Source organism: Cynocephalus volans, chromosome 17 (genome assembly GCF_027409185.1).
Source record: "Cynocephalus volans isolate mCynVol1 chromosome 17, mCynVol1.pri, whole genome shotgun sequence".
NCBI lineage: Eukaryota > Metazoa > Chordata > Mammalia > Dermoptera > Cynocephalidae > Cynocephalus > Cynocephalus volans.
In genome coordinates, this window is record NC_084476.1 from 997006 (window position 1) to 1015574 (window position 18569).

General features: G+C 63.3%; 2 protein-coding genes across 4 annotated transcripts in view; both read left to right on the forward strand.

Moving 5' to 3' along the window:
- Positions 1–8267, forward strand: part of PNPLA7 (patatin like phospholipase domain containing 7) — a 74646-nt gene extending 66379 nt beyond the window's left edge. The window contains 10 exon segments of the mRNA XM_063082551.1: positions 1312–1468; positions 3530–3733; positions 3842–3911; positions 4363–4479; positions 5097–5245; positions 5582–5734; positions 6269–6379; positions 6773–6857; positions 7800–7906; positions 8095–8267. Coding sequence (XP_062938621.1) covers positions 1312–1468; positions 3530–3733; positions 3842–3911; positions 4363–4479; positions 5097–5245; positions 5582–5734; positions 6269–6379; positions 6773–6857; positions 7800–7906; positions 8095–8193 — 1252 coding nt within the window. The 3' untranslated portion in view covers positions 8194–8267.
- Positions 8268–9101: 834 nt separating this feature from the next.
- On the forward strand, positions 9102–17698 carry NSMF (NMDA receptor synaptonuclear signaling and neuronal migration factor). 3 transcript variants are annotated; one of them, XM_063081628.1, is made up of 15 exons: positions 9102–9192; positions 9375–9436; positions 10001–10501; positions 11495–11570; positions 12763–12831; positions 13729–13781; positions 14448–14537; positions 14944–15068; positions 15308–15391; positions 15519–15552; positions 15664–15734; positions 15836–15915; positions 16070–16172; positions 16389–16464; positions 16555–17698. In XM_063081628.1, exons 1-15 carry the CDS (start codon positions 9122–9124, stop codon positions 16650–16652), a joined length of 1593 nt encoding a protein of 530 aa, XP_062937698.1. In that variant the 5' UTR covers positions 9102–9121; the 3' UTR covers positions 16653–17698. The 3 variants fall into 3 exon arrangements, with proteins under 3 accessions (XP_062937698.1, XP_062937700.1, XP_062937699.1); XM_063081630.1 differs by having other exon boundaries at positions 16563–16670; XM_063081629.1 differs by lacking the exon at positions 12763–12831.
- The last annotated feature ends 871 nt before the right edge of the window (positions 17699–18569 follow it).

Here is an 18569-nt window from a genome sequence, read left to right on the forward strand (position 1 = left end):
CGTAACCCTTGACTTGGTGTTATCAGTACCACGCTCTCCCAGTGAGTCACGGGCCAGCCCTCTTTTGAAGCTTTATGACTCAATGAATATTTTCTTCTGACCCATCTTATGATTTACCATTTCTCCCTTGAACTGTGTATAGTCTGCTGTTAAATCCATTCATTGTGTTCTTCATTTCAGTTATTATATTTTTCACTTCTAGAATTTCCATTTGATTCTGTTTTATAGTTTCCAGTTCTGTGTGAAAATTATTAATCTTGTCTTTAATTCCTTGAATTGTTTTTAGGCTTATACCTGAGTATTTAGTTTTTCATGGTGATATCAGATGTGATTCTTTTTTATTGTGTTAAAATAAACATGACATAAAGTTTACCATGTCAACCATTTTTGAGTATACAATTCAGTCCATTCACAGTAACTCCCTTCCCCCAGGCCCTGAAGACTGTTATTCTACCTTCCATCCCTGTGAATTTGCCTGTCCTGGGTCCCCGTGCATGGAATGATACAATATTTGTCCTTTAGTGTCTGCCTTCTCTCACTGAGCATGATGTCCTCAAGGTTCATCCATGCTATATCACGTCAGAATGTCCTTCTTTTTTAAGGCTGAATAATACTCCCTTGTGTGTACACATCTGGCTTTGTTTACCCTCACCTGTTCACGGACATTGTGGCGATTTCCACCTTTGATGCCTTGAACATTTTAAGTGTAGTCTTTGAAAGCCTGTGTCTTTATCTGGGTTCCCTCTGGGTCCAATTTTATTGTCTGTTTTTTCTTTTGGTTTATGGCCATGTGGTCTATTTTCCTCATATGACTGGTAGTTTTTCATGGGTGATGGACATTCTGTATGAAAGATGGAAGCAGTCATTTGAGTCTGAGTGATAAGCTCAGGTCAGGTTTGAAGCAATTAGAAGCGGCTTCCTGGTCCCTGTGAAGGCAGGTCTGTTTTCTGGGCTGCTGCCCTTCGGGGCGTTTTCTAGGACCCCTTCTTTCCAGTTTTCCCCACCCTCATCCGAGACTGGCAAAAGCCCCGTTCAGCTCCACAGCCTCTCAGATTCCCTGCTGGAGTCAGCAGGTGTTTGTAGGTAGATGAGGCCTGATGCTGGCTTCTTGGCACGCCCTCTTCCCTGCTCTCAGCCCTGCGGGACCTCCATAGAGAGGGGCTTTAAATGGCATTCAAACTCCCTCTGACTCAGCACCTTTGCCCATTATCTGTGGCTTGCGTAGGAGTTGGGCACTGAAGAGTGGGTGGGTCACAGGCAGACCCCTGGAGGCGGCACTCACTGCCTGCTCTGTGCTCCTGGCTGGTGTAGAGGCTGCGCCCAGGTGGGCGTCCTCAGGGCCCTGACAGAGTGCGGCATCCCTGTGGACATGGTCGGAGGGACGTCCGTTGGGGCCTTCATGGGTGCCCTGTACTCTGAGGAGAGGAGCTACAGCCAGATGCGGATCCGGGCCAAGCAGTGGGCCGAGGTAAGCAGGTGCCCTCCAGTTTCTGGCTGCAGCCCCAGGGTCTGTGGTGGTGCTGTGGAGGGCAGCTGTGGTGGGATTGGTCTGGTTTGTCCCTGGGTCTTAACTCATGAAGGTGACAGAGGGAGGAGGCAGGGAGTCCAGTGCCATTGAAAGAGGAGCCAACCGTCACCCACATCCCTGAAAACGGGAGGCACAGCTGCAGGGCCCAGGAGGCACCAGGGTTGGTCAGGAGCAGAAAGGAGCAAGTGGAAGGCCTAGGCCAGCGTCTCCACTGGGGTGTCTGCCACAGAGGCAAGGCCAGCCAGGGCAAGCCGTGTAGGGTGGGCCAGTCAACTGAATAATTTCGTGGGCTTTGGGTCTAGGGCCTGTCCCTAGTGGCAGGGTACTTGGCCCTGGGCTGATGTAGGGGAGGTTTCAACCGATCGGGATGTGACTTAGAGAAGGAGGTGACTAGGTGTGGCTCTGAACCACAGAAAGATGCAAACTACTCTGGCTGTGGTCTGGCCTTGTAATGAATGGATGTCAGGACTGAAATATCAGACACAGAATCAGAGAAAACAGAACAGCTCCCCAGGAGTGGGGCGCGGGTGGCTCCCAGCCCCCAGGCGCGGCTGCAGTTGCCTTTTCAGTGCTGCGCTTGTTTTGTGGGACACAGCGGAGCCCTGGCTGATCCGGGAGTGGGATCAAAAGTATCTGTGTTCTCCCTTTAAAAAGAAAAGAAAATTTGTCATCCTCCATGCAGCAGAAGCTCTCGGAGCAGGCTTTCTGCTGCACTCGCGTGGCCAGCGCTACTGCCTGCTCCTCCAAAGCCCCCAGGGACACTGCCACCGACTCCCATCTGTTCCAGAAATGTTTCTTTCCCTGTAGGGAGTCACCTGGTCTCCCCTTAGTGCTGCTCAAAAGGGAGCTGGGACTGACGCAGCAGTGACCGCAGGGGACAGTGCACTCCCTTGGCAGGAGGTGCCTTAGAGAGGGTCGTCTAGTCACAGGCCAAGGAGACTGGCTGAGGGCTGGCAGGTGATCCTCTCCCTCCCCATCCCCTGTGGGTCTGGCACTGGGGGACCAGAGGTGGGAACGGTCAAGGTGCTTTGGGCTGTTCCCCTGCCATCCTGAGTATGTGCTAGGCCATGTGCCCGCTGCGCTGAGGTGGTGGTGGGGGGACCATCTGGTGAGGTTCCATGGACCCCTCTGGTGCTGGACAGAGACCTCCTCGGGAGTGGACTCAGGGCCCTGTTGTCCAGGAGCCCATGTGTTCCCTCACTGAGAGCACAGGCCTTGGGCTCATCTGCCCAGGCGTGTCCTGCGAGTCTGATGCACAGTGGAGCGAGGACCCCTCACTGTCCCCTCCCCCAAGAAGTCAGAGGCCGGGCTCGAGATCCAGCTCTGGGCTGAGCCAGTCCTGGGTCCCACTCATTGAGGGTTTTGAACCAGCTCCCCCCTGGCTAAGAAAGGACGGGCTTCAGGCCCACCCAGAGGGAACTGCCAAGAGACAGCAGGGCTTGGGCAAGACCCGCTCTGTCCAGGGCTGTGAGAGGGGCTCCTTGGCAGGCCAGTCCTCCTTGGGACCCTGATGGAGTGTTTCCACAGTGGAGTGTCTGGGTGGGGCCTGCTCCTGGCTCTCCTGGAGAAATCTCCATCTGTGTCTAACTGGTCATCGTGGCCAGATTTGAGGACTTCAGCATGCTGAGGCAGTGGTCCCTGAGCTGTCCTCCGTGACCCTGTCAGTGGTGGTCCTGTGCTGGGCGTTGCCCCAGCCCCACCTGCGGCTCCCCCTACTGAGCAGGCAGATCCAACAAGGCCCAGGAGTGAGACCTGCCGGGGGTCAAGAAGGGACAGAGCACGGGGCTATGTCCCAGCTTCCAGGCCCTGGGGGCCTCCACTGGCCTCTGTGCCTGCGCTGGGGCTCCAGCCTACAGCATGCCTACCCCTGAGACCCCGGCAGGCCTGGTCCCTGAGGAGGCTCCTGGACACACATGCACACGCCCATGCTCCCCCACTCCAGGCAGGGTCCCACAGGTGGGGGTGTGAGCCCATGTGCAGAGGCCCCGCGTGTGCCCCCAGGACATGACATCGATGGCAAAAGCCATGCTGGACCTGACCTACCCCATCACATCCGTGTTCTCCGGAGCCGGCTTCAACAGCAGCATCTTCAGTGTCTTCAAGGACCGGCAGATCGAGTTGCACCCCCTGGCTCCAGCAGGGGCCCCCTTCAGCAGCCCACAGCCGGCCGCGCCTGGCCTGAGTCTCGACACTCAGCTCCCCACGGTGCCCTCCTCATCCCACTGTCCCCCAACCTAAACAGCTTGGGCCGGCCCCCCCACAGGGGTGGGGAAGAGGGGCAAAGGGACCCCTCTGAGCCTGTGCCCCCTGCAGGACCTGTGGCTCCCCTACTTTGCCATCACAACCGACATCACAGCCTCTGCCATGAGGGTCCACACAGACGGTGAGCACCTCCTCCCACATGGGGGGAGCCATGGGGAGAGCCCCCACTCTGGTCAGCAGTGGTGCGGGCACACGTTGGTCAAGTTGGGCATGCAAGGCATGACCAGGAGGGGAGCCCCACGGCTCCGTGAGGTCAGGGAAGGCACCAGGGTCTTGCAAGGAGGCAAGAGGCACAGGCAAATCTGTGCACAGGGTATAGGATGCTCCTGCATGGACACCACTGCCAGGAGGGGGAGGGACAAGGCCTGGAGCGGAGACCCCCAGAAAGCCAGGTGGGACAGGCTCGGTCGTGGCGGGGTGAAGGGTACACTCAGTGTGTGGCATTGTCAGGTCCAGGACAGGCTGAGATGGGACCCTGACCCCCAGGGCCGGGGCAGGAACCTGCCTTGGAAAACAAAAGGCTCCTCCTGGCCCCTTTTTCAGCAGACGACTCTCAACCGCTCTCTCCCCAGGCTCTCTGGGGAGGTACGTGCATGCCAGCATGTCCCTGTTGGACTACATGCCCCCCTTCTGCGACCCCAAAGATGGACACCTGCTGATGGACGGGGGCTACATCAACAACCTGCCAGGTACTGCAGTGGCTGGGGGAACACAGGGCTGCCTCAGCCACACCGCCCCGGGGCCCCTGCCTCAGCCGCCTCCGCTCTGGGAAGGCCGGGTGGCACACGTTTTCTTTAGAGCATGCCAAGGGAAAATGTCAGGCTGGCATCAGAGCAGGGCCTGGTACAGCACTGAGAACATGCACACATGTGTGCGCACACATACACGGGCACAGGCACCATGTGCCTCTACCATATGGCTCTGTTTGTTAGCTCAGCAGCACACAGAACAAAGGCCAAGTAGAGGAAGCAGGAGCAATTAAGTCCCATCTGTGTCCACAGTTGGACACTAACTGCCTGCAGGTGTAGGTGAGGCCACACCTGTCACCTGTTGGACATGTGGTCAGAAAGGTCCAGAATACAGTTCTGTGCCTACGGCTACCCACAGAGCTGGGGCACGTGGCTCTTCTGCCTCCACAGGCCCATGTGACAGTGGAGAGGAGATCCCGTGGCCCCCAGGTCCGGGCTCAAGGAGCAGTGCTCCCTTAGGGCTCAGCAAGGTGGGCTCTGGCCTCATCCCCCTGTGCACTGCCCGCATCCCCTGGCTGTGTGCCCATCCCAGTGACCAGGGTTGCCTCCTTCTCTAGCGGATGTAGCCAGGTCCATGGGGGCAAAGGTGGTGATCGCCATTGACGTGGGCAGCCGGGACGAGACGGACCTCACCAACTATGGAGATGCACTGTCTGGGTGGTGGCTTCTGTGGAAACGCTGGAACCCCTTGGCCAAGAAAGTCAAGGTGGGGGTGGTGCCGGGTGGGCTGGGCCACGCCCCTGCCACTTCATCCTGCAGCCCCCGCGCCTCTCCTTCCATACTGTGGGCAAGGGAGTGGGAGCCCCTCCCAGGTGCCCCCAGTCCAGCAGGTCTGGGGTCACTCACCACCCTTGCCCAGGCCCTGGGACCAGCTCTGGGGGAAGGGGGACAAGGAGGACAGGCCCAAAGGCTCCAGAATTCAGAGTGCACCTTCAGCCCCCCGCCCCTCCCCTGCACACTGTTCGAGGACAGGTGGATCTAGCCAGGGTGGGCTGGGGAGGGAGGCGCCAGGGCAGGACACTCAGGCGGCTGCTCCGTGCAGGTGCTGAACATGGCGGAAATTCAGACGTGCCTGGCCTACGTGTGCTGCGTGCGGCAGCTAGAGGCGGTGAAGAGCAGCGAGTACTGCGAGTACCTGCGTCCCCCCATCGATGGCTACGGCACCCTGGACTTTGGCAAGTTCAGCAAGATCTGCGTACGTGTCACCCACTTGCTGCAGGGGGCAGGAGACCCACAGGGGCCAGCTCTGGTGGCTGTCCCCACCCCAGCCTCCTTCCAACAGCACAGGAAGTGGGGGGCTCCCTCACCTCATAGGGGGACCTGGGTGTGCACAGTGTCGCGCTATGGCAATTGTCGGAATTCTGCTGACGTAGCCGGTTGTATTGCTAGGGTTAGGGCCTACAGACCCTTCAAACCTATTGTACAGACTCGGTAACCAGACCCCTCACATGCAGGTTCACGAGCTAGGTAATTGGGAAAGATCCTGGGAGCTGTTGGCAGATGACATGAGCTCAGTCTTCCGCAGCTTGCAGCTGCCTCCCCATGCCCCACCCCCCCAGGGCATCGCAGGGGCAGGGAGGCACCGTGGATCAGAGCCACTCGTCCTTTATACTTAAGGCCGATAACCCAGGACACCTGGGCTCACATGCATATTTACGTCAAATGCTCAGCAAGACTCTGAATCTCGGAGGGACCCTGACTGTTTTCCTGTATTTCCCCCTACACACAGGAAGTGGGGTACCAGCATGGACACACAGTGTTTGACATCTGGGGTCGGAGTGGCGTGCTGGAGAAGATGCTGCAGGACCGGCAGGGGACGAGCAAGATGAAGGCCCAAGCTGTGAGTGCTGCGTGCTGCCCTCTGCCCTTGCTGGCCGCCAGCACGAGGCGCAGGGCCTACAGCTTCAGTCCCCTGACTCTGTTCCCCCAACTCCTGTGGTCTGGCCAGAACACAGGGCAGGCAGTGGCTCTGAGGGGGCCCATCTCCTGGTCTCTGCCCCAGCGTCCCCCCCTGGCTGCACGCCGGTGGACTCCCATGCCCTCCACCCAACTTTGGGGGCTCGAGCACCTCCACAGGCCAGGGCCACAGAGAGGGAAGGGGTCCCCCCACAGGAGCGGGACAGGGCCTGGCAGGGCCATGTGTCTACGGGCTGCCTGGATGGAACGGGCAGAGCTCCCTGTGTGTCTCTCCATCCTCCAAGGCGCAATGTGCTTGTCCTCCACTTCCACCCAGTTCCTCACCTGCCCCAACGCCTCCTTTACGGACCTGGCCAAAATTGTATCTCGCATCGAGCCCACCAAGGCTGCCATGGTGGATGGTGAGTTGGACGCAGACGCCTGGGATGTGGGCCTGCGGAGCTGAGGGTGCTGGCGGCAGGTGGGCTCCTGATGCTTTGGGACAGGCTGGGCTGGCTCTGTCCCCACCACCCCACAGGCCCTTGCCCTCCCCTCCTGCCCTCAGGGAAGTGTCCCACACTCGGGCCCCACTGGCCAGGAAGCTCGGCCAGTGCTCCCCCATTCTGTCATGACCCCACCGAGCCTCTGTCCAGCTCAATTGTCCCCACAGCAATGGGACTGTCACAACCCTGGGCCACCCAGGCCTCTGCCCCTCATTCTCCCCAAACCCCCAACCACACTAAAGACTGGGGTGGGAGCCACTTTTTGCTGCCCACCTGTCTGACCCGCAGCAGAAGGGAGTGAAGCCGCCTGTTATGGGAGGCCCGGGGCCAGAAACGGCTGGGTCCAGAGCCATCGTGCTGAGCTGGGGTCCTGCACCAGGGTTGTCAGCCAGTGGCCCTCCTTGCAGCAGAACAGCATGTTCTCTCCTGATGGCGTACCTGAGAGATGCCCTTGTGGCTGCCCCTGGGCAAGGGCACCCCAGGCACTGTAGGGACTGGACCTGGGCCTAGCACTGCAGCCTCTGTGCATGGAGGCATAGTCTGGGGGGCCTGGTTGAGAGGGGTGAGGGGCGTCTGCCTGCCCTTTGTCCTTTTGGAGGCTACATCGTGTTGGGCTGGGGTTTGGGGGCATGAGGGGTGACACAGCCAGGCATGGTGTGCAGCAGGCTAGGTTGCTATGCCTGCCTTTCTGCGTCACCTGCAGCAGATCCTCCAGTGGCCCTGCACTGGGGGACCGCATGGGGGATCCCTGCCACAGGGGGAGGGGGTCTGTGGCCATGTTCTGCCTCTGAGTTTCAGTAATGCTTGGCATGGCCCTTGTCCTCAGGGAGGGGACCAACGTGACCCTCTCCTCTACTTCAGATGAATCTGACTACCAGACTGAGTACGAGGAGGAGCTCCTTGGTGTTCCCAAGGATGACACGTACGCCGACTTCCAGAGCACCCTGGCCAAGCTGGGCTCTGGCTTGGTGAGCTGCTCTGAGGGCCCTAAGCAGGGCCTGCCCTTGGCCTCCTGGCTCTGGGCTGGCTGCCCCCTCCTGCAGCCCTCCACATTCTAGCCATGCCGCACCACCGGGAACCCCAGCCTGGGGTCAGCCCTCTGGGATCTGGCCGTCCCGGCTGCTCCTCACCTTGAATGTCTGTGGTTTGCTTCCAGGAGGACCAGCCCTTGCTCCAACAACAACACCCCAGCCTGGCTTTCCCAAAACCGTCCCAGGACTCCTCATGCCCCTGGCTCTCTGGTCAAGATGGATAGTGGCTTCTGCTCTGATGCCCCCAGACCCAGCATCATCTGTGGGCCTGTCCCCGAGACTGTGGCTCCTGCCAACTCCTGGGAAGCCTCCTCACCAGCCCTATCCACAAGAGCAGGCGGGAAGGTCCCGGGGCCAGCTGCCAGTGTGCCCATCATCTGTCTGGGGCCCTGTGCGGTGCTGGGGAGTCTTTGGGCCTCTTCTCTGCACTGGACCCTGCCCCCCCACACACAGCAGTTCTGGGGGGCTGTGCATGCCCCTGTGAACCCCCTGGAAGCCTCTGTGATGCTGCTGCTTGCCTTGTAATAAAGATGAGTTGACGGTGTGTCGGACATGTTGTCCCTGGTGCCAAGGTCACTGTGGCAGACAGAGCACCACCAGGAAGTGCCTGAAGTGTGGCGTGTGGGGGGGGGGGTGGCCTGACCTCCTTCCAGGACCCCTCTGCTGGGAGACCCCACGGTGCCAACCTCAGGCCAGGCAGGCGGGGCGCCCATATCTGGAGGGAACTGGGGTCCGCCCAAAGCCAAGACACGCCCCGAGTCCCTCAGGCCTGGTGGTTCCCCTGCTCCAGGTCCCAGGTCGCCTGCAAAAGAAGGAAGAAGCGCCGCCCTGGGCCCCCACGGTCCCCGCGCAGCCGTCCAGAGGGCCCGGGGCTGAGGGGACCACCGGCCTCAGTTTCCCGGCCCGGGGCCGCGCGCGGGGGCGGAGCCAGGCGGGCGCCGCGCGTGACGTCACGGCGGGCGGAGCCACCGCCCCCGGTGCGGGCCGCGCTGTCCCCGGGCGGCGGGACGCGCGGAGCGGCGCGGCCATCGGGGCCCTGGCGCGGGCGCGACCCCCAGCGCGGCCCCCCGAGCGGCGCGGCTGCCCCGGCGGGGGCGGCGGGCGCGGGGCGCGCGCTGAGGCCGGGGATGCGCCGCCGCCGCCGCCGCGACCATGGGCGCCGCCGCCTCGCGGAGGAGGGCGCTGAGGAGCGAGGCCATGTCCTCGGTGGCGGCCAAAGTGCGGTGAGTGCGGCCCGGGCGGGAGCGGCCGCCGACCTGACGCCCCCGACGCCTCCCTGTGGCGGGCGGAGGGCCTGGCGGGGGTGGGGACCCGGGCTCTGGCTGCGGCCCCGTGTTTGGGGGTCTCGCCGCTGCCGGCGGCCGGGCCCTGCCTGTGCTGACCGCGCCCCGTGTCCGCTCTGCAGAGCTGCCCGAGCGTTTGGAGAGTACCTGTCCCAGAGTCACCCTGAGAACCACAACGGCGCAGGTGAGGGCGCAGGAGGCGGTCCAGGGCGGGGTGCGACGAGGGGCAGCGGCTGCGGGTGGTCCCCGATGCCCTGCCGCACCGGCTCCTCTGCCCCCTGCCCTGCCTGGCCCGGAGCCCCAGGAGGAGCTCTGAACCACTCGTCACCATGGCACCCACCCCGCCTGGGCCGTTGGCATGGCAACAGGCCTCCTGGCACCCCCCGGGGCTGGCACCACTGTCTCTGGGGGCCAGCTGGCAGGGGGAGGGGAGAAGCTGGCACCAGGCAAACCGTGCGAGTGTGGGCTGGGGTGGCCTGCTTGTTCCTGCCCCCACGCCCGGTCGTGCACAGGTAGCACAGCTTGTCACCCCGCCCCCACGCACATACAAGGGGCTTCAGGCCCGGGTGGGAGGAGCCGGCAGCCGCTTGGAAACATCTTTCCCGGAGGCTTCCAGGAGTAGCGTTTGGACAAGCGTCAGTTTCTCACATCAGGCCGGGTGCCCGCTGGGTGCCCCCTGCCTTGGCATGCCGAGAGCCTGGGAAGGCAGGGCCAGTGGGCTGCAGGCTCATCCCGTGCCTCTCCCCAGACCACCTGCTGGCTGACGCCTACTCTGGCCACGACGGGTCCCCCGAGATGCAACCAGCCCCCCAGAACAAGCGCCGCCTCTCCCTGGTCTCCAACGGCCGTTACGAGGGCAGCCTCTCCGAAGAGGCCATCAGCGGGAAGCCGGCCGGCGAGGGCCCCCAGCCCCGCGTGTACACCATCTCCGGGGAGCCAGCCTTACTGCCTGGCCCCGAGGCTGAGGCCATCGAGCTGGCAGTGGTGAAGGGGCGGCGGCAGCGGGAGCGGCACCCTCACCATCACAGCCAGCCCCTGCGTGCCAGCCCAGGAGGCAGCCGCGAGGACCTCAGCAGGCCCTGCCAGAGCTGGGCAGGCAGCCGCCAGGGTTCCAAAGAGTGTCCCGGATGTGCCCAGCTGGCCCCGGGCCCTTCCCCTCGGGCCTTTGGGCTGGATCAGGCGCCCCTGCCCGAGGCCTCTGGCCCCCGAAAGAAGCTGGAGAGGATGTACAGCGTGGATCGAGTGTCTGGTGAGGGGGCTTGTCCGGGGGCGTGGGCAGGTCTGGGTGGCATGCTGGTGCCAGGGGCTGACAGCAGCAGCCACTGTGAGGCTTGGAGGGAGCAGGTAGAGGGTGCGCAGGTCATGGTGTGCAGGCAACTCAGGGTTAAGGCCCCCAGTCCCCTGCCGCCACCCCCCTCCCCAAGCCCCACGAGCTGTGGCCTCCCTCAGCTCCTCAGCAAAGCTCTGCCAGGCCTCGTGGTCGGCTTTGACGCTGTCAGCACCAGGTCAGTCGAGGAGGGGGCTTGGGAAGATCTCAAGGGATGAATAGGCAGAAAACATGGCAGCGAGTCAGAAAACCAGGCTGCCCTTGGGGAATCCTGGAGAACTGTCTGGGCCCAGCCAGCCCTTGAGCCCCTTCCCCAGGATAGCTGAGCTGTGCATGTGGCTTGGGGGCCCCCCGAGGCCTGCTGTGTCTGACAGCTGCTCTGCCCTGCAGAGAGGCTCCGCAGGAACAGTCCAGCAGCCCCATGCCTGGGCATCAGGGAAGGGCCAAAGGGGCTGGCCCTCAGCAAGTTGGTTTCCACCCTCAGTGAGGACCTCCAACTGCTGGAGGTGCCCAAGAAGCAGAGGCTCTGGCTGGGCTGACATCAGAGTGTCAGGGCTGCAGAGAAGGCCCCAGAGCCCCTCTACACAAGGGAGACAAGAAAAACCTTTTCTCCAGGCACCCCTGGAGACCGACTGTGCTTTCAAAGGGATGGGTAACCAAAGGGAGAGTTAAACAAGAAAACCAAAGCATCAAGTCACTGAGCTTCTGAGCCGTCGGGGTGTGTGAAGAGCTGGGTGGGCAGAGTGTGCGGAGGCTCCTCCCACCCGGAGAGGGCCAGGGCTCCCTGCTGCCTTGACTCTAATGGATGCTGCTGAGCCCCTGGGCCCAGAAGTGTCCCCTTCCCCACGGAGGGGAGGGGTAAAGGCTTCAGGAGCTCCCAGTGCACCAGTCACTGCTCCTCCTTGTCCCTTTCAGATGACGTCCCCATCCGCACCTGGTTCCCCAAGGAAAACCTTTTCAGCTTCCAGACAGCAACCACAACTATGCAAGCGTGAGTTGTGTGCCTGCCTCACGGGGTCAGCCCGGTGCCTCTTCCTGGTGCTCAGGAAATACTGACGGCCCTTTGCCAGCCTCCGCGCACCTGCCCTGCCAGGTCTACCAGGCGAGTCAGGCCGAGGCTCCGAGTCCTGGGAGGCACGGCTGGCCGCTCTTCCCCGTCCCACAGCGTGTGCCCTGTCCCCACCGCCCCTACCCGGCCCCTCTCTACCCTGCCCTTCCACCACCATCCCCCACCCCCACCGTCACAGTCCCTCAGGTCTGTCTGTTCTATCTTCCGGGGATTTGGCCCAGGGCAGCCATCAGTGGGTGTGTGGGTGGGGGTGGTTCACCTGCCCCCTGCCCCATCTCCTCAGCCTGTGTCTGCCCTCACAAGCACCCCAAACAGCAACCTACTTCTGTTTCAAGGGCGGCACAGGTGATCACAGTTTAGGAGACCCCTGGGGGATATGCTCTTCTTTACCGTTGACACACGCCTGGTTTTCTGTTTCGAGGTTCCTTCCAGGCAGGTGCCCTTTGCCACAGTGGCCCCTATGCCAGAGGAGCTCTCCCCATACACTGCCTTGGGGAGCCCACCCACCCCACCACAGCAGCAGGACTTTCCCACCTCTCACCCCCGTCTGACCAGGTCACAGCACCTGGTGGTGTGAGCCTCAGTGACCTCAGCTTCCACTGCCCTCTCAGGGCTGACCAGTAGTGTAGCCGGCATCCTACGTGGTGGCTGCGGTCCCTATGACGGATGAGGGTCCCTCCCAATGACAAGAAGGAAACTAATTGCAGGGGCCCTAGGGGGCTGAGGGGAGGCCTGGGGTCAAGACTTACTGTGTCTTCTCTCTCATGCTGTCCCTTCCCACTGTGGCTTCAGCATCTCGTAAGTACCCCGTGTGACTTAAGGGCACAGCTGTTGTCCCCGGGGGGACCCTCCACCCATAAAGTTCTGGGCAGGCTAGGGACCTGGGCCTTGACCATGAGGGAGTGCTGTGCCTCTTGGCCTGGCTCCCAGCGGGCACTGAGGCCACAGCAGGGCCTGCCAGAGCCAGGCCCGGGATGGGGTATAACAGGCCACACTTCTGCCGGGCCCTGCAGCCCGGACGCCCCACTGGACCGTCTGCTCATGCCTCTGTCCCCATGTCTCTGTCCCTCCTGCCTGCGGCCAAGGGCAGTGCTGACTTGCGGCGGTTTCTCAGGGTGTTCAGGGGCTACGCGGAGAGGAAACGCCGGAAACGGGAGAATGATTCCGCGTCTGTAATCCAGAGGTAGGGCCTGCCAGCCACTCGCCACCAGGGTCCATCTCTGGTCTGTGCTGTGCTGGCCTGGCCTGGGCCCTCCTGGCCCCAGCAGACCTGATGGGGGAAGGGTGCTGGCGACCACTGGCCTGGCCCTGCTCTGGGGACGTGGCGGGCAGGAGGGGCTGTGTGGCCCAGGCTGCAGAGCGCTATTCCACCTGGGCCTGCATTTTGAGGGCACATGACAGCCGGAGTGCAGCCAGCTACCCGTGTCTCTGCCTGACCCGGAAGCCCAGATCTGTGGGGCTCCTGGCAGAGCCTGTCCTCCCCCACTCACACCAGCCTCACACGTGTCCAGGAAGCTTGTCTGTCCATTTGGACATTGGGCCTTGGCAGGGTACAAAGGTTGGGAGAAGAGAGGACCTGTTTCTGAAGTGGCCCAGGGACACAGTAGCAGGGTAGGGGGCACCTTCAGGCCCCAGACAGGCCTGGGGGTGGTGCAGATAGGATCGTCGCCCTGGCTGACTGCTACGGAGGATGCAGGGACCCTCGACCCCTGAGAAGGGAGGCCCCGCAGGGTTCAAGGTGTGCGTGGGTCCAGGAAGAGGATGGAAGGGTCGGGGTGCCTCAGTGTGGGGTGTCACTGAGGAGGTAACTGGTACCGGCAAGAGAAGGCCTGAGGGACCACCAGGGCCTGCACCTTTGTTCTGGGAACTAAGGGGAGCCCTGGAAGGGCCTCAGTCGGGGAGAGGCCGGGTGGGTGGTGGGTGAGTTGGAGGCAGGAGCCAGGGCTAGGGTTAGAGGTCATCCGCGTCCCACACGGAAAGGGGCGAGAGTGGAGACTGGTGACGTCAGGACCTAGGCTAAGTAGGCAGCGGTCGCCGCTCCCGCTCGCGGCCCTAATCAGCCCCGGTGCTTCCTCCCCAGGAACTTCCGCAAACACCTGCGCATGGTCGGCAGCCGGCGGGTGAAGGCCCAGAGTAAGACCCGGCTCGGGGCGGGTACGGCGCTGCGCGGGCGGCTGGGCTGGGCTGAGCGCCAGGAAGGACCCGCCCCCTGCGCCCTGCTCGCCCCGCCCCGCCCCTGCCCCTGCCGTCCTTGGTCTCCCTCCCGACCCCGCCCACGCCCGCCGCGGTGTCGCCCGGGCTCCGCCCCCCGCCCGCACGCCCGGGCTCCGCCCCCATCCCGCACGCCCGGGCTCCGCCCCCGTCCGCACTCCCGGGCTCCGTCCCCATCCCCCACACCCAGGCTCCTCCCCCATCCCGCACGCCCGAGCTCCGCCCCCGTCCGCACTTCCGGGCACCGCCCCCACCCCGCACTCCCGGGCACCGCCCCCATCCGCACTACCGGGCTCCGCCCCCATCCCGCACGCCCGGGCTCCGCCCCCGTCCGCACTTCCGGGCACTGCCCCCACCCCCCCCACCCAGGCTCCGCCCCCACCCCGCACGCCCGGGCACCGCCCCCATCCGCACTCCCGGGCTCCGCCCCCACCCCGCACGCCCGGGCTCCGCCCCCATCCCGCACGCCCGCCTGGGGTTCACAGATCCCGCCCCTGAGCCAGCTCCGCCTCCCGTAGGTCGCAGTCTGCCTTAGGTGACCTCGGGTCCCCCGCCTCAGCTCGCTAACGGGATTTGCTCTCCCTGCAGCGTTCGCTGAGCGGCGCGAGCGGAGCTTCAGCCGGTCCTGGAGCGACCCCACCCCTACGAAGGCCGACACTTCCCACGACTCCCGAGACAGTAGGTGCTCGGCGCAGGCCGGCCCGGCCCCTCCGAGACTCCTCTAGGTCCCCAGACCCCTTGCAGGCGTTCCCTGCCAGGGTCGCGAGGCTTCTGCGCTTTTGCTCTCTGAGCCTCAGTTTACCCGTCTGTGAAAGGGGCGCTCTAGCAACTCCGATCTCGTAGGCGAGGTAACGAGGGGCTGCAGCAGCGCTGGGTAGGAGGCGCCGCTAGGGCTGTGCTCGCTGCCGCTCCTGGGAGGCCCTGAGGGGTGAGGGGCCCACCTCACTCTGTCCCGGGGTTCGGGCGCGTTGGCTGGAGCTGGCACTTGCACACTGGTTCCCGCTGGCTTCACACCCGGTGGGGCGGCAGCCAGGACAGGCGGTGTTGCGGGTCCGCTGCCCCAGTGACCCCTCCTGCCCCTTAGGCAGTGACCTACAGAGCTCACACTGCACGCTGGACGAGGCCTGTGAGGACCTGGACTGGGACACCGAGAGGGGCCTGGAGGCCTTGGCCTGTGACACTGAAGGCTTCGTGCCACCCAAGGTCATGGTGAGGCCTGGCACCCCGGAGTGCCCCTCTGTGCCTTTTCCTCTGAGAGCCGGACTCGCTCTTCCGGGACCGTGCGCCCCCACGGGTTGCCTGGCTGGCGCAGGGCAGGGCAGGGGCATCTTGCAGGGCTCCGCCCTGGGGCTGCCTGGCAGCATGAGGGCAGCACCCTGGGACTCTCCCCACCCCTTGGCTCTGGGGTGGGCCTGGGGGCCACTGAGCTGACCCTTCGTCCTTCCCAGCTCATCTCCTCCAAGGTGCCCAAAGCGGAGTACATCCCGACCATCATCCGCAGGGACGACCCCTCCATAATCCCCATCCTCTACGTGAGTGCCCTTCTCCCCACACGTGTCCCCACGTGCCGCTGCCCGATGCAGGGCACCGGTCCCCCAGTGTGGCTGGGGCATGCTGTCTGAGGGGGCTCTGATGTGGCCTTGTGGTCTGTGTCCCCAGGACCATGAGCATGCGACTTTCGAGGACATTCTAGGTATGTGTCCTGCTGGCCTCAGATCTCTGGTCCCGGGCTAGGGAGCATGGGCAGAGGCCGCGGTGGCCCTGGGGCAGGGGTGGGGTGGCGCTCACCCCCGCTTGTCCGCAGAGGAGATCGAGAAGAAGCTGAACGTGTACCACAAGGGCGCCCGCATCTGGAAGATGCTGGTCTTCTGCCAGGTAGGGCTCGGGCCGCCCTTCCCGCCCTGCGGCTGCGGTGCGCGGGCGCCTCCCTGTGAGCCTCCCGGCCCACCCCGGAGCCCTGATCGCTGTCTCTCCAGGGAGGCCCTGGACACCTCTATCTGCTTAAGAACAAGGTGGCCACCTTCGCCAAAGTCGAGAAGGAAGAGGACATGATCCAGTGAGAGGGAGCGGGCGCCCGGGCTGGGGAGGCTGGAGGCGGAGTCCTGGACTCTCCCGCCCCTGCCCGTGTCCCCCCACCTGCACCTGCGTCCCCAGCCACGGGGGCCTGGGCCAGAGGCCGCCTGTGACCCACCCCCACCCCCACCCCCCAGCTTCTGGAAGCGGTTGAGTCGCTTGATGAGCAAAGTGAACCCAGAGCCGAACGTCGTGCACATCATGGGCTGCTACGTTCTGGGGAACCCCAATGGGGAGAAGGTACAGGGACCCCAGGCCTGGACAGAGAGAGGGTGGGGCCCCCATCTTTCCTGGAATTTCCCTTCCTTCCCCCTGCCTCCCTCCCAGGGAATCCCCTGTGCCCAGCCGCCTGTGGGGGCCCTGGGAGAGGAGGGTGGGCTCTGCTGCCTGTCCCTTCCCTCTTTTCCTCCTTTTGCACCGTCTACTCCAGACTCACGGTCCTGTCCCTTCTTTCAGCTGTTCCAGAACCTCAGGACCCTCATGACTCCTTACAGGGTCACCTTTGAGTCCCCCCTGGAGCTGTCGGCCCAAGGTGAGTTAGCCTGGCCTGGTCCCCAGCCCTGAGGTGGGACGCGGGGGCTGCCCCCAGGCCTGAGCCTCCCGCCTCGCCCCTTCTGCCCAGGGAAGCAGATGATCGAGACGTACTTTGACTTCCGGCTGTACCGTCTGTGGAAGAGCCGTCAGCACTCGAAGCTGCTGGACCTCGACGACGTCCTGTGAGGGGCATGTGCCACCACCCGGCCACCGCCAGGCCACTTTCTCTGGACTGGGGCACCTGGGGCTGGGCTGCCTCATGCCATCCAGGACCCTGCGGTCTGGTCTTGCCCAGAGCCACTTCAGGGCACCCTCAGACGTTGCTCAGGTTCTCTCCCGTGGGATCTGGTACTTGCTGCACCGACGGGCCATAGAGCCACAGTCCCTGGGGGGCTCAGGAGGAGCCTCACCCCGAGGCCAGTGGACACTTGGCGGCCAGGCACTGACCCGTCCCCGCCTCTCCTGGAGGCTGCAGCATCGAGAATCCCTCCACGGGGTTCATAGAAATAAGTGCAATTTTCTACACCCCTGAAACGATTCAAAGGGAAGCAGCATTACTAGTTAACTAGTTAAGCATTATGCTACTAGTTACAGTGTAGACAGCCCAGCCCAGCGGCCTGTCGTGTGTTCAGGACCCTCTCTGACCCCCAACCCCCCAGCCCTGACGTATTTGATCACCAGCACCAGGGTGGCTCGTCTGGGGGGCTGGCGGCCCCGTCTACACTGGCTGTGTCTCTGACTGCTCTCGCTCCCTGCCACCTCCCTGCTTACTCTGACCTCAGCCCGTGCTGGCCCAGCGGGGGCAGCCTGGGCAGCCGGAGAGGAGGACACAGCCTTGCTCTCCTTTCAGAGGAGACTCTGGGTTGAAGCCCACCCCACCCCCTTCAAGCCCACCCAGCTCTCCTTGCTGCTGTTGAGTTCGGCTTTTGTGGGTCTCCATCTGGAGGCCCCAGCACAGAAACGTGCTGGGCCCCAGAGGGCAAGAACCTCGCTGTGGCTACAATGGTGGCCTGGACCCCACACCCCAGGCCTGAGATCCAAGTAGCTGGTGCACTGTGGGGGCCCCTGACTTGGCAGGGGCTCACAGCCTTGCCTGAGGCCCAGCAGGGTGGGCTCTCCTGTACATAGCTGGGGCTCGGGGGCAGGCCCCCCTTTTGCAGAGCCTGGGGCTGAGGGCACCTGGCTGTGTCCCTGTCCAAGAAAGGGGTTGGGTGGGGGCTGGGCTCTGAACAATGTACGATATCCCTTAGAGTGAACATTAAACCTGACCCTCCGCTGCGGCTGCCGCTTGGTCTGTCGTCTCTGCCCTCCCTGGGCCCGCTGGTCTGAAGTCACTGCTGCAGCAGCTTCCTGTACACCTGGGCCTGGACAGAGTGGTGGTTGGGGCCGCTAGATCACCCCCTTCAAGGGCACATACCATGAGAGGGTGCGAGACTGGGCTGCCAGGGCTCTCAGAATGACATCAGAGGTGGAAAAGAGCAGACCCATGTCACGGCGGCAGGAGGGACATGGGGGATGTGGTCCTGGGGAAGGACTCAGCAAAGCCTGGAGGGAGAGCAGAGACAGCCCGTCCCCCTGCTGCCTCTGTCCCCATCCCTGACACTGAGGACAGGGCTACACACCTCCTCAGGCCACCTTATGCATGTGGTCAGCCGTGTGGCCACAGCTGGAGGCTAGAGAGTGACCACAGGACCAGCTGGCCACATCCTTAGCCTCACTTGTCCCCAGTGTCCAAGCTGCTGCTGGGCACAGCCAGGCCTGGCTGCCTAGCCAGTTCCCTGTCTGGTGGCTGGGGGACAGAGCAACAGGTGCCTGCTGGCGCACACAAGGGCTGGGGAGGGCAGGTGGCCACCAGCACACAGCATGGCCAGGGTGCTGGGGACACGGAAGCAGCCCTGCCCGGGGGCCACGCATCCCGGCAGCTGCTTCCAGGGCAATCTGTGTAAAGTTTTAGGGATTTAGGCTAACTACCAAATGTCCATGTACTTTCACTTATTTAGTTACTCATAGTATTTGAAAGTGACATCGTGAAATCCTGTGCTGCAGAAGTCTCTCTGGCAGTTATGCCATCCGAGAGACAAGTCGCCACAGCCTGGAGTGTGC